The sequence below is a fragment of the Natrix helvetica genome, assembly GCF_964273705.1.
Source record: "Natrix helvetica genome assembly, chromosome: 1".
In the NCBI taxonomy this organism is placed as follows: Eukaryota; Metazoa; Chordata; class Lepidosauria; order Squamata; family Natricidae; genus Natrix; species Natrix helvetica.
The window spans coordinates 162,529,020-162,544,424 of NC_138548.1; the positions used below are offsets into that span (position 1 = coordinate 162,529,020).

Sequence of the window (15,405 nt, forward strand, 5' to 3'; positions counted from 1 at the left end):
TATGTACCGTATTTGATGGCACACCAGCCATCAGCTCCGGTATCCGTGCACACACCAGCCAGCTGATTTTCGGCCTTCCAGAGGGCTGGGGGAGGCCATTTTCACCCTCCCCAGGCTTTAAAAAAGCCTCCAGAGGCTGGGGAAGGTGAAAAACAGGCCCAATGAGCCAACAGGAAGTTCAGAAATGATCCGTTTCCGGCTTCCGGAGGTGCCATCGGGGGGGCAGGGAGGCCATTTTCAACCTCCCCAGGCTTCAGGAAAGCCTCCGGAGGATGGGGAGGGCGAAAAACAGCCCCAAACAATTCAGCAGGTCCTTTAGGCCAGTCTTTTTCTCTCAGCTTCCCCTATTGCATGCATTTAGTGAGAGAATAAAAATGAGGAACGACCTCATTCAAAATAACATTTTTATCATTATAATCCCAGAGCTTTTCTCTGAGAAGTCAGAACTGTGTATGATATAGTTTTCTTTTTGCATTTTTACCATAAACCTATGAGGTTAAGCAATGTTATTTAAGTGACTTTGTCAAGTAGGTTTTGAAGGCTTTCTTTGCACTGCACATTAAATATATACTTACTGCATAGGGGTGATTCATCAGCTCCATTAGGGCAATCAGCAAGATTGTCACATACTTTACTGAGATTTACACATATGCTGTGACCTGGGCATTGCCACTGCCAGCTGGGGCACCGGAAAGGCTGGGTTGGACAGTCCCTCTCATCACTCCTATCCCGGCAATCATTGTCGCCATCACAGACCCAAGCTTGAAAGATGCAGTTTCCATTATCACAGCGGAAAAAAGAAGGCGGACAGGTCCTAGGTGGACACCTGTGATGTTCATCAGAGCCATCCACGCAATCTGGGTGGCCATCACATTCCCAACTAGCTGGGATACAGTTGCCATCTGATTGACACTGGAATTCAGTCTGGTGGCACATTCCAGGAGGTCTTGTAGCTGGAAGTCACATTAAGGATGCAGAGATTATTCTGATTGTTATTCATCAACCATCCTTCATCCTCAGCAAACAAGTCAAAAGTAACCAGACAATCAAGAATAAATGTAAGTCTTGATCTTTAAGAATCACTAAAGCGATCCTGCTAACAAAGTGTTGACCCCGTCAAGGCAGAAAGCAAACAGCAAATTGTGTGGTTTACCTGGAAGTATTAACACCAAGGCTCATTTGTACATGTAGTAAAGCAAAAATTATGTGGGGGTAGAGTTCAATTTCAACAAATAGCATTTAGAAGCTCTTTATATGAGTTTTAACTCTTCAAAAGACTGAACTCTATTTTTAAATATAAAACCTACACAGTAATTTACTGAATGTATAGTCATTCCATGGTATAGTGTAGGACTTCATCCAATTGGATAAGAATATCTGCCACTCGCTGAAGATTTTTGACTCTTGCTCTCCAAGTGCCTGCCCCTTACATACGATCTTTCACCCCTTTTGGACAGATGTGGATAGCATACAAAAAGATTCCAGGAGGAAGGGGCAAATTGTTGTTTATACTTTTGATATCTGTGTCTCTGTCTCTCTCTCGCTGCCTCTCTGCCTCTCTCTCTCTTTGTGTGTGTGTATGTGTTTGTACCTGCATTCTGAAATCAATATCCAATATGTTTTGAATGGCACTGATTATTAATTATTTAAGATCCAGATTGTTGGGGGGAAATAACATACTTTTGAAAGAAAAGTTTTAAGAAAGAAATGTCTGCATGCATTAAAATTCACACGGGCAGCATATGATCATTAAATATATTGAAATAATGATTATGCTACCTATGCTTTGTCGTAATTAAATATTTTTATTTACTCAAATATATTTCTCTCCTATTGGCATTGTTTTCAGTGGAGTTCATCTTTATTTTTAGACTCTGAATCTAATGTGCATGCCATTTAAATCAGAGGAGAAAATTCTCATAAGGCGTTACCTCTGAATTATACTTGTCTCTAAAACTGTAAATGTATTTCCCAGAAGATGCATAACCACTAATCCCATGTCATGTTGTCACTAAGAAGATTACATTATGGTGCATAAATATCAGGTATTGCCACCATTTCCTCTTGGCTGGAGCAGGACTTTCTAACCCTTTCTCGTAAAGTTCACTTCGTTAATAATACGGAAATGGATTTGTTTATACTTACGACAGCCAGCTTCATCAGAATGATCATTGCAGTCAAAAACACCATCGCACCGGTAATAGTCCTTAATACATTGGCTTCCACTTGCACACTTAAACTCAGTAGAAGTACAGTTGTAGACTACAGTAAAACAGAAAAGGACCATGAGAATTTTAAGCAAGTTGATATTAGTCATACTACAGAGTGAGAACACAATAGGAAACAGTACAAAGAAATATCGCTCTCTTTCTTTCTTTGTATCCAAAGGAAGAAGCTACATAGTTGGATCATTGCATCTGAAGTTCAAGAGCTTCTAAAGAGCTCTCACACAGAGTGAGGAATTCTGAGGGTAATTTCAGTACAGTGTCAAAGCAATCTAACTGTACAATGTATACATTTTCTCTTCGGAGCATCTAATGATCCCAATATCTTTTAATTAGACTGGAGACTGGAGGGAAATGATCTATACCAGTGTTGACAAACCTTTTTGGCACCAAGTGCCGAAACGGGAGCATGTGCGCGTGTCGTAAACTGGAAGAGCAGCCGCGGAAGTGTGCGCCAGGAAGATGATCTTCCAGTTTCTGGCATATGCATGCATACCGGACACCTGGTCTTCCGGTTTCTGGCGTGCGTGCGTGCACAAAGAGCAGCTGGGTAGTGCACATGTGCGTGCCAGAAACTAGAAGAGAACTCACCCAGCACACATGCCAGAACCCAGAAGAGCAACGGACAATGGCTCATGTGCCTGGAGAAATGGCTCTGTGTGCCACCTCCAGCACACAAGCCATAGGTTCACCATCACAGGTCTATACCTTCATCCAGTTTCAGTATATTGGAAAAATTAGGAAAATTCTGAGCATTGCCTTTCAATCTTTTTGACATCAAAGAGGACACAATAAATTTTCTGGTTTGGGAGAGTAAAGGAATGCAGCAACAATAAAAGCCATGGTTTATTGTCTTATTCCAGACTTAATATATCTGAACGCTACAGGGTCAGGGGAAGATATGGAGAAGTCACAGTATCTGAACAATATTGGTTCTTATAGTACTTAGTTTTATCTGCTAAGTTCTTGTAAGTTTATTGTTTACAGCGATTATGTTGAGTCAGCATAACTTTAAAAAAATAGAAAGCAACTGATCTGCAATACTTAACTGCAACCATGTTCATCGGCTCCATCCACACAATCCTGATCTCCATCACAAACATAAGATGGGTCGATGCACCTGTGATCAGGACACTGAAACTGACCGAATTCACATGCATCTGTGAAGGCTACAAATACAATTTATTAAAAAATAGGTCCGATTTAATACAATATCTTTCACGCATGCACTCACCAATACCCACAAACATATACACAAATTATCACCATTTTCCCCCCAAATGTTCTAGAGTAAAATGAGAAAAAAACTGTGCCCTCCACTTGTTTAAGACCTACAGCTCCTAAAAGCCCCGGCCGTAGACTGTATCGCTAAGAATTCTGAGACTTACAATACAAACACATCCACATGGCCACAACTTATGGAGTCCACCTCTTTCTTATACTTACTGCAGTTCTTTTCATCTGACCCGTCGCCACAATCATTATCAGTATCGCAAAGCCAGAGTTTGGGAATGCATTTGCTGTTATCGCAAGTGAACAGGTGTGTGGGACATGACGTTGGGCCCTGTGTAGGGCAGTGAAGTTCATCACTATTATCTAGGCAGTCATTATGCTTATCACATCGCCACCGAGTGGGAATGCACTGGCCATTTCTACAGGTGAAGGCTGATGTAGCACAAGAATTATCTGAACAAAAATAAATAAATAAATACATTGAGAGCTTTCTACAATATGCTATGACTTCCACACAGGCTAAGAACTACCAATGATTGTTTCCACCATTATTAAAGAAGAAAACAATCCATTGAATCTCCTTGTATTATATGAAGACCACTTTCATAAACTCACTGAAAATTTTTACGTAGAGATTATAAATATCTAGGAGTCATGGCGTTGCGCAAAATTACCAGGATTATCTAAGCGTGCATCACTTGGTAAAAGACAACTTTTGTGATGAAACACATCCGTGGCATGCAAAGGTATTCAACATATGCATTAAAGTATATAAAACTGGTGTTATTATTATTATTACATACTGGTAACATTATGAGAGAAAAAATCTGGAATTTATAAATTTTGCTAAACATATAATAGCCAGGTGTCTGTTCTGGAAGAAATGTGAATTTCTGAAATATTTCAAACAATTATGCCCTTTAAAGCTTGTGCATTAATACATCGAATTTACTTGAGGAAATGCAAGATAGAAATGTTTGATATAAGTAACATCAAAATTCAATAAAAAAAAACAGTAGTTTTAAAATGTGTCTCTGGTCATAAACTCAAGTCCCAAAGTTTCTCATCATGTCCAAGTTCTTCTAATTGTTCTTACTTTTCAGAACTTTTTCTCTGAAACGTTCTTAAAGCTGTGCTTTTCTAATTCTAAGAGCAAACATTATCAAAAGCTGTATTAATAGTACTGTTAAATCTTACTCAAGCATATTAGACTGAAAAGTTTAATCTTAAAAACAATTTACAAGGATTTCTGCATGTCCCTAGTTCTCTATACTTAATTTAAATTTTATGTAACCAAAATACTAATTTTCAAAGGAAGATTAAAACTAGAAAGAACAAGAGACTGTAAACCAGTTCTGATATAATGTAACTTTTTGAATCCACATTAGTAGTGTAATGTTTTATATAATATATTGCTCCAGTCTTGGGCTGACCAAATGTGTCGGATTGCAGCTTCCATAATTTCTTATTGTATGACTAAATGCCATGTAGCAGGAAATAATGTGAGCTCAAGCCCAGCCCATCAAGAAGACAAAAGAGACAGGCCTCTTAGAAGCAAAGTATTTAAATGGCTTATATAGCAATAGCACTTAGATTTATACACTGCTTCACAGTGCTTTTACAGCCCTCTCTTAGTGGTTAACAGAGTCAGCCCAGATCTATTGGCCCAACGGACTGTCCATCGACTATCTCAACAAACTGTTATATTTTGTGGATGCTTATCTTGACTACATTGATTTCTATGATTATAATGGAAACAACAGGAGGCAGGTGGTGGCAAGTGATCTGGTATGGGGAAAAAAATCACATTTAAAAAATGGGGAAATGGATGGCCAGATTGTTCAAATATTTACTACCTGATAGCAATACTGCTTCACAGTGCTTTACAGCCCTTTATAAGTGGTTTACAGAGTCAGCCTATTGCCCCCAGCAATCTGGGTCCTCATTTTACTGACCTCAGAAGGATGGAAGGCTGAGACAACCTTGAGCCTTGTGAGATTCGAACTGCCAAATTGCAGGCAGCCGGCAGTCAGCAGAAGTAGCTTGCAGTACTGCACTCTAACCACTGCACCACCACAACTCAATATATCACTACTCATGAATCAGATCTTTCACAATTTTTCATCTTTGCACTCTTAGAATTCTTATTATTCTCAACATCACTATGTCAGAAGGTGGGTGTTTGATAAACGATTGTATTCATCATTTGTTTATATACTCAACAACATCAATGCTTTTCAGACATGGATACCCATCACATTTTTTGAACAATATCATTTTTGGATCTGTGACCAACACTTACTTAAGGATCCACAGTTTTGTTCATCAGTATTGTCATGGCAGTCATCCACACCATCACACTGATAGAACCTGGGCACGCATCGGCCGTTGCCACAAGAAAAAGAGTAAGAACCACATTGTAAAGTGGGGGGCTCGTTGGATGGATCTTCCTCACAGGTGATCTGATTGGAGCTTAGCTTCATTCCATAAGGGCAGCCACAAACCCTCTGAAAATTGGGGACTGGGAAACAGAAATGGCTGCAGTCTCCATTGGGATTTGTTGCTCTATTGCAGTAGTTGGAGCCTTCAAAAATATCATGAAAAACAAATATCCAAATGTGAAAGATCAGGATTACAATTTATTTGTTGTGGATTTGTTATAAATTGTTATGGATTATTTTTTCAGCTGCACCACACATACCCATGCACACACACACAAATACATACTTATATTCATTTATTTATTATTAACTTACTGGAAAAGAAAGTAAGCAGTGTATAGGGGGAAATGAAAGTATAACACAACCAAAATTAAAGGCCTTTGAGCTTCATCGTTTTCAAAGAGAGGTTGACATACATTATATTAAGGAGGCTATGCTACACATGCTTATGTAATATTGTGTACTTTAATTGGAGAGAAAGCTTCACTACACATAGTCAGACTTTCTATTGGACAATTACATTATTTTACTCTCTGCCATTTAAATTACTGGTCTTCTGTTAAAAAATTAAAGCAGAAATTCATTATTCGGCTTTTTGTGGAATCAATAATTTATTTATGCTTAAAGATGTGGATGTAGTGGCTAAAATAAAATCAAAATCAGCTTTTTCTGTTTCTAGATTCTAGAAGATTATAAGATCCTAAATGCAAGAAAAAGTAATTCTACTGGCACCTCAGAATTCATATAATTTCTCCAATGATTTAAAAAAAACAAGAAGTGGCATTCTGTTTCAGTCCTCTAGATTAGCCTTTGTTTGGTTCTATTTTGAACAGTAACATCTGTACTAAATTGGATAGAATCAACATTGAATAAGGTTTTTTTTTTTGCTTTATTAATAGCTCTATCGGTGTGCAATAAATATAAATACTTACACACAAGATTAAAATGTAGCAAGATTGACTGTCTCAGAATTAAGAACACATAGCTCCTAACCTGTCTAAAAACCTTAGCTGAAACTGAACATAATTTTGCAAACAGTTGAAATGTAATATGCAATTGTGTTATCAAAAAGGATACATGTAGTCCTCAATTTACAGCAATTTACAACAGTTTACAACAGTTCCGTTTCGTGACCGTTGAAAATTACATTGGCACTGAAAAAAGTGACTTATGACTGTTTTTTACAGTTACGATCTGTGCAGCACCCCCAAAATTCAGACGCTTGGCACCTGGTTCACATTTATGACCATTGCTTTGTCCCCAGGTCATGTGATCACTTTTTGTGACCTTCTGACAAGCAAAGTTAATAGGGAAGCCAGATTCACTTAACAACTTGGTTATTAACTTATCGACTGCAGTGATTCACTTAACAACTGTGGCAAGAAGGGTCATAAAATGCGGCAAAGCTCACTTAACCAATGTCTCACTTAACAACATAAATATTGGGCTCAATTGGTTGTAAGTCGAGGACTACCTGCACGTTTATACATACAGATATATACACATACATACATACATACATACATACATACATACATACATACATACATACACTTACTTTGTGTGACAAATAAGCCTACCTATTTGAGAATGTGCATTGTATGCTTTCACATGCATTATGTTATTGATTCCTCTCCTGATGACAACCATTTCTCCTCCATCAGACTTTCGAACTCGGACTATTCCACCAAGCCTCCAATCTGTAAAGTATGCATAACCTGCAACACCAACAAAACAAACATTATTATTCTGCTTGAAGGACAGAAGTGCCCATTTGTTTAAGGAAGGAAAACTAGGAATAACCAACTTCTGCATGGCCAGGGTCATTTTCCTTTAGACTGTTTTTTTTTCCCAGGCACATGGACTGCAGTGGAAAAATAGAAATATTATATCACCCTAGAAGTGGGATTTTTTTTTACTCAGTGTTATCCTATTTTGGCATCTGAGAAGAGAGTAGACTCTAGTTGCTTCCTCTTTAGTTTCACAAGGAAATGAAAACTTGAAAATACTCTTTACTTGAGATGTAAAAGAAATCTGGTGATCTTTTTTCAGTGAAAGTACATGATGCATCAAACAATGGCCCAAAACAGACACATAATTTATGAACTTTCCTAACATCTGTCCCAAACTGCCTGTTTCAAGGAAATTGCATTTTAAAGAATATACATTTAAGAACCTGTCCATCTATTTGCCTGTCTGTCTACCTACTTATCTACCTAAGGATTGCTTATATCGGTGGGCAATTATGTATATTAACATGCATAGAAAAAACATAAACTACAGAAGGTTATATGTAAACAAATTTCGTATATAGACTTTCTTTAACTAGCAAAAACATGGATATAATAAATACTCTTTTTCCCTAAAAAAAAAAACCTCCCCGGATAATAAGCCCAATTGGGCTTTTGAGCGCATGCGCTAAAATAAGCCCTCCCCCGAAAATAAGCCATCCTCAAAAAATATTGCATGAGGTGACCACGCTCACTGCCTCCTGCACCTCAAAAATAATAAGACCTCCCCGAAAATAAGGCCAAGTGCTTATTTCGGGGGCCAAAAGAAAATAAGACCCTGTCTTATTTTCGGAGAAACGTGGTATTTGCATGCATATCTTCCAGAACAAATCAAACTGTTCCTTGTATGGATATTAATGAACCCGAACTTTACAGCATTGCAATGTATAGTCTCATGAAAACTGTTGTGTAGTGAAAAAAATGAAAATTGGAAAGTGTCCGAGTTTTCCTATTTTTGTGTCATACTCACCTCCAAAGATGGTGAGACCAAATGGATGTGTCATCTGACTAATGCGCTCAAGTGTCCTTCTATTTAACCCCTCAAAAGTACTGTGCTCAATTTTATCAAAGAAGGCGTCCACCCAATAAAGCCTTAAGGAACTGGAAGAAAAGATAATATTTATTGAAATGTCATCCACACCTCTAATCAAATTGGTTGAGGATTAATGCACCAAATTCATTCCCAGCCAATCTTTGTTAATCTTAAAGAAAGCTAAAAAAAAAAAAAGAAGAAGTCAGAAACAAGGTTGCATTCAATGTTCTTCATAAATCATTGTTTTCTATTCTCCAAAAGCTTGCTCTCTGGTAGCCAGGTTAGCTGGCTTGGGAGGAGTCTGGGATTTTTTGTTTGTTTGTTTGTTTGTTTAAAGCAGGGGTGAAATGCTACTGGTTTGGACCAGTTTGCTCAAACCGATAGTAAAAAAATGTTACCAGTTCAGATGAATCGGTATTTCTGACGATCAGCTGTAACATGTGATTTATATCCAGCTTTCCTGCTTTTTAGGTGATCTAAATCGCGGACCCCCACCCCTTTGTTGTTCTACTAACTTTTGCAGGCACGCCTGGTAGCAGGCTCCACCCACCCACCCGGACGTCATCATATCAATTTTTGATGTTCTGCGCATGCATGGAAGGTCCTGCGCATGCACGGAGGTGGCGTGTGCACTCACACTCGAACCAGTAGCAAAGGTAAGTTGATTTCACCCCTAGTTTAAAGGATTTTTTTTCCTGAGATGTACACCCGGACAGGGAGCAGATTAACATGATTCCTGCAGGGCCAAGAAAATTGGAATAGACAATGATGCCCCAAGGTTATGTTTTTTTTGGATCAACAAAGTGCTTTTTCAATCAGCAAAAGCTTGATTTAAAATGTCCCCCTTTTTAAAAAAACGGGGATAGATTAAAGTATAACCTTATTCTGCGGTATTGGATTTTGGAAGTTTTTCCATGCTCATTTTAAATTTTTCAATTCTACGCAAAAACAATTGGCTGCCTTCAAATCAGAACTATAACAATCTAGTTGCATTTGTTATTTGTAGTGTCCAGGTATTGAACATCTCCTCAAAAAAAGTTTATTTGATTATTATTTTTCCGAACCTCCAATCAATAGCTAAGCCATTAGGCCATCCCAGTGTCGTGTTTACAATTGGTGAGGCATGGGATCCATCACTCCAGGCTCTCATGATCTTAGCAGGGCGGAACCAATCTGTCCAAAATATGTATCTGAAAGTGAAAGGGAAGTGCATTAGAGTTGCAGATAATATTGCAAGTATTGGCATACTTCCTGCAAAATGAATAAATAAATAAACTTTTTCGATGTAGATGCCCAATTCCCTAAAACAAAACCTATCCTCTAGCACCTTTTGTATTTTAGCTTTGCTTGCACAGCTTTTTTACATTCAGATTTTTGATAGGACACAGTTTAGACTACGGGTGTCAAACTCGTGGTGTCACGTTACCGTCACATGACATTTTTCCCATTTACAGAGCTGGGGTGGGTGTGGCTTGCATGTGACGCATCCGGCCCACAGGCCACCAGTATGACGCCCCTGGTTTAGACACTTAACAAATATTTTAAATTGACTTGTATGTTTTATATTTAAATTCCCACGCAAGAGATTATTTTGTTCTTACATCCATGGTTATAATTATTAAAATGTAACTGAAACGCTACTTAATAAGTAATCACAATCTTACTCATATTCATGAACCATATTCATGAATGGATATAGTTTTTAAAAGTCCTGAAACATCTCTTCAGAGTTATTTCTAATATTTTTGTTATTTAGAAAATTTCACTGTTTATTGCTGCAAGTTGGAATGTCTCCACCCCGCCCGCCCCCCCCATCCATTAATTAACAAGAGTAAACAGTCTTCAGTTGAACTGATTTACATTCCCTTCTGAGAAAGAGGAGCAGAAAAGAAGAAGAAGGAAAAAGAAAATCCCTTTCAATTAAAAGATATCTGTCTTCTAACCCAGAAATGTGAAAATATCTCACATCCTGGACATAAATCGTTTCAACTCCTATCCTCAAAATAATGCTATAGGGCACTGCACTCCAGAACAATGAGACACAAAGACATTTTTTTCCATAATGCAATCACTCTGCTAAACAAATAATTCCCTAAACACTGTCAAACTATTTACTGAGTCTGCATTACTATTGCTATTAATCTTCTCATCGTTCCTATCACCCATCTCCTCCCACTTATGACTGTATGACTGTAACTTTGTTGCTTGTATTCTTACAATTTATTTTGATTGTTTCCTAGTATGATTTGATTGCTTATTTGTACCCTATGGCTATCATTAAGTGTGGTACCTTATGATTCTTGACAAATGTATTTTATCTTTTTACGTGCACTTGAACCAAAGACAAATTCTTTGTGTGTCCAATCACACTTGGCTAATAAAGAATTCTATTCTATTCTATTCAGAATGAGAGAAAAATTTTCCTGAGTAACTAATATTAGGAGACAGTACATTAGGTCTGCCTGCCCAACCAATGAGAATAAAACCTGCAGAGATTATTGCTTTCTGAAATCACTCTCAAAACTGTGTCTAAGAGCTTAGGTAAGTGAAATGCACACTCATATTCTTCCTCTGTAGGAACTATTCATGCTGATAACAAGGCACCGATAACAGCACCTCTTCTGAAGCAATAAGCTATTTTGCAGTCCAGGGAAGAAAACCACAGAACAAACATGTCTTGGTTTTTAAAGATAAAGCTGCTGAATGGCCCCCTTTGTGCTAATTTTGTACCACTTAGTGTTTTGCGCTGGATTATGGAATCGGTGCCAGAAAAACAGGTGATGAGGGATAGGAAGGAGCATAAACAAACAGAAGAAGGTTTTTTAAGAAGGGAGAAGAGAGGCCCTTGGGCTTGAATGTTAAAGGAAGATCCAGAAAACACAGATAGGTTTTCAAGAAAACACCGTTCTGACCTAAGCTTCCCAAAATCACGAAGCAGACTCCTTGTCCCGACAAAACCCCTTTTTATTAAGCTAATGTGAATTCCTCTCATTCACATCCAGCAAAAAAGTCTCGGCAAACAGTCTTTTAAACCACAGACCTTATCAGGCTTGGAGAGCTGCCAGGCCGATATCTTCAAAATGCAACTGCTGTACAAGAAAATACTTGGCAAGGAGTCTCTGAGAGTCACGAACAAATCTTCACACTAATTAAGCGAACTGTCTCCTGTAATCCACACCCCCCTTTCGCTCTTTATTTCCTCTGGGAGGGGCCATTCATCATCCACCTGTGCCTGTATTCCTGAGCTGGCCCTTGTTCCTTAACTTTTCCTTTCTCCTGGCAGCTCTGCGCAGCGCACATTGGGAACAGGCTCCAGCTGTTCTTCTGCCACACTGATCTCTGACTCTGAAGGCAGCTGATAACTGTTGGTTGACCCTGGCCCCATCTCTGCCTCCGACACAGAGCACTCATCAGAGCCTTCCCGACTCCAGGACTGGCCCATGTTCCTCCCCAACCTCCTCACCATCTGAGTCTGCCAACAGCTCCGCTGGCCACTGGCGTGCCACAACAAACACATTGCAACAAGCATTCTAAAATATCGTCTGACAGGTCCTGCTGGAAAATGAGTCATGAGAACCCTCAAAAGTCCTAACGCACCATCTATGCACCACCTAAAGGTTTCATCAAAACCACTGACTGTGATTCTCGTAGCTTCCTATATGTTGCTTCCAAAGCGCATACATGAACATATGGGAAATAGTCACATTAACTGCACTTTAATTCTATGTGAAATCAAATACAGCTTTTGTCCAGACCAACTCTGTTTTTGCTTTTTCTTGGCCCCATGACAAGAGGTATTTTTCTGTTCTGTCCTAACAAATGCAGAGGGAAAAAATAATTTGTTTGAATATTCTTTTTTTTTAACAGCCTACATTTTTTTAAAAAAACTAATACATTAAGTAGAAACATTCCTCAGACAGTGAGGTTTTGAATGGGAAATTTCAGATAGACATTATAGCACCCTTCATTCAGAAGAGATAATATAACAGGAAGACTGTATTGTGTTGTATGTTTTGAACACTATGTTCGATTTTGAGACTTACCCAATAACTGGATGAACTACGATTGATCGAGGATTATTCAAATTTTGAAGAATAGCTCGTCTTGATTTATCAGCCAGCCTCATAACGCTAATACTCCGATACCGAGAGTCTGTCCAATAGATATTCTTTGAGATCCAGTCAAAAGCCAAATCTTCAACTCCCTCCACTCTGTTGGCTGCAAGGATTTCCCTACCTGATAATTAGGAAAGAGCAATGTATCAAAACTGGAAGGAGCGGCTTCCCCGCTTTCATTTTTAAGGTCAAATTTAATATGATAAAATATAAGCGTTTTTATCTCAATGAAACTGCTTTCTCTACAGCAAAGCTTAGGATGAGGAAATGATATCTACATGTATTAAATCCCAGAGAATTGCAACCAGCAGATTAAACATATTGGAGAGGTCAATAATAGAGTTCCCTATAAGGCAGATTCCAATTATAAACAGCATGCCTATCAAGACGCAATTTTCAAAATTGCCTTGATAAATCACAGAATTCCTCCTTCCCCTTTTTCCACAATCTTATTCAACATTGACCCAACTCACTGGCTTTAACTTATGGCTTACAGACTGGAACAGTCTGTGGAATGCTGCAGTGGTGGGATTCAATTTTTTTTACTACCGGTTCTGTGGGAATGGCTTGGTGGGTGTTGCATGGTGGGCGTGGCAGGGGAAGGATACTGTAAAATTTCCCTTCCCTCCCCACTCCAGGGGAAGGTTACAGCAAAATCTTCACTCCCTCCTGATCAGCTGGGACTCGTGAGGCAGAGAATAGATGGGGACAGGGTCAGTCAGAGGTGGTATTTACCGGTTCTCCAAACTATTCAAAATTTCTGCTACTGGTTCTCCAGAACTGGTCAGAACCTGCTGAATACCACCTCTGGAATGCTGGAACTTTTCCATTTTTCTTCCATGCCTAGTATGTAGCCATTGATCCAGTGGTTTTAGAAAATAAAATAGATAATCCCAGAATGGGATGGATTTCCTGGTGTATTTATTTATTAATTAGATTTTTATGCTGCATTTCTTACTTTATAAATAACTGAAGGTGGCCAACATGCATAATACTTTTTATTTTATATCTCCCATGGTCCAACCCTATAACGTTATTCCTTCATGGAACTTTTGCACACACTGATTCATAGAATATGCCAGTCGCACACGTTCTGCTTAATTCTGGTTTAGCATGATGTATAAAATCAGCCACTATAAATTGTAAATCCTGGCTAACAACTTAGTGACGTGTGTGGACCTAAATAAGTCCATAAGACGAGAACATGACATAGTATGATGTACAAACATAATCAGTTCTGCAAAACCCTTATTAAAACAAGATCAGCCAAACCATGGATTTAATAGAGAAATGGACTTTCAACCATTGTGAGGTATAATGACATCGTTATTAACTCTGTTTCTGTTCAAGGGAAGGAAATATTACCTGTCCCGTCAATTTTTTGTTTATATATTATATCTTTAGTAGTGTCTGAATAAAATATAGTGTCCTCTTGGACCCAGAAGTCAATTCCCACAAAGTAAGAAGAACTTCCTGATACAGGAATTATTACATCTTCCTGAGTGGAAAGATTGAATGGGATTCCACGCACGGAGAACTGGGAGGAGAAGAGCAGAAATTGCTGCACAGCTGTGAAAAAAATAAATAAAATTAAAATCTTTATTTTAAGATCACAGCAAACTTTAAATCATTTTTTTTAACCGTCTTAAAAACTTAATTACAGGAAAATTATAAAAATACAAAAAGCAACTATTAGTGTAAAAGCACCAAGCTGGAAGAGAAAATCAGTTAAAAATGAAATAAGAGGGCAATTATAACTAAGTACACAGAGAAGAAGCAACATACTAAGACTGGAAGACAAGTAATGCAGCAAATTATTTCAGTATCTGGTCACTGATACTTGTGTGCTTATCAGGTTCTTTGGCCCCAAGATCAAATTCAAATCCTACCAAGCAAGAGTTACCGAGGATTTATATTAGAGGTGGAAGCGATGAGTTAATAGGGATTTCACTAACTGAATTGATTCTCATTTAGAAACAAAATTATATTAGTATGGAGAGCTTTTAAGGTTTTGTTTTCCAACAAAGGAGCAGTCCTTTTTGCTGGTAATGGTGAAACTTGCAAAATGCTTATTCATATAGTAGAACCTCAGGTCACAAACACTTCTGACCATGACCAAATCGGGTGCCAACCCAAAAATCTACTAAATGTTTCCCACTAGTTGCGAACACATCCTTGGGTGGCGATCAAACAACGCCACAGCGATTTTCCCTGCTGCGGCGATTTCCTCTTCTGCACCATTTTTTTAATATGCATGCGCAATCAGTCTTGCTCCTGGTCATGATCAAATCAGGTTGTGACCAAAGTTCTGGAAGGGTTTAGGGTTGTGACTGGAGGTTTCACTGTATGACCTTTACTATAACTTCCAAGTTTAATGAAAAGAAGGACTAGGGATGACATGATAGCAGTGTTCCAATATCTCAGGGGTTGCCACAAAGAAGAGGGAGTCAAACTATTCTCCAAGGCAGCTGAGGGTAGAACAAGAAGCAGTGGGTGGAAACTAATCAAGGAGAGAAGCAACTTAGAACTAAGGAGAAATTTCCTGACAGTTAGAATAATTAATCAGTG

At 38.5% G+C, this 15,405-nt stretch overlaps 1 protein-coding gene across 1 annotated transcript in view; it reads right to left on the reverse strand.

The window, feature by feature from the left end:
- The window catches only part of LRP2 (LDL receptor related protein 2), a gene marked incomplete at its 5' end in the record, with an annotated part of 164,926 nt that overhangs the window by 89,740 nt on the left and 59,781 nt on the right, over positions 1–15,405 (reverse strand). The window contains 10 exons of the mRNA XM_081936538.1: positions 576–953; positions 2,146–2,262; positions 3,275–3,394; positions 3,672–3,911; positions 5,761–6,042; positions 7,480–7,617; positions 8,660–8,790; positions 9,787–9,912; positions 12,766–12,958; positions 14,203–14,406. Of these exons, the coding sequence (XP_081792664.1) occupies positions 576–953; positions 2,146–2,262; positions 3,275–3,394; positions 3,672–3,911; positions 5,761–6,042; positions 7,480–7,617; positions 8,660–8,790; positions 9,787–9,912; positions 12,766–12,958; positions 14,203–14,406 (1,929 nt within the window). The remainder of the gene's footprint in view (positions 1–575; positions 954–2,145; positions 2,263–3,274; positions 3,395–3,671; positions 3,912–5,760; positions 6,043–7,479; positions 7,618–8,659; positions 8,791–9,786; positions 9,913–12,765; positions 12,959–14,202; positions 14,407–15,405) is intronic.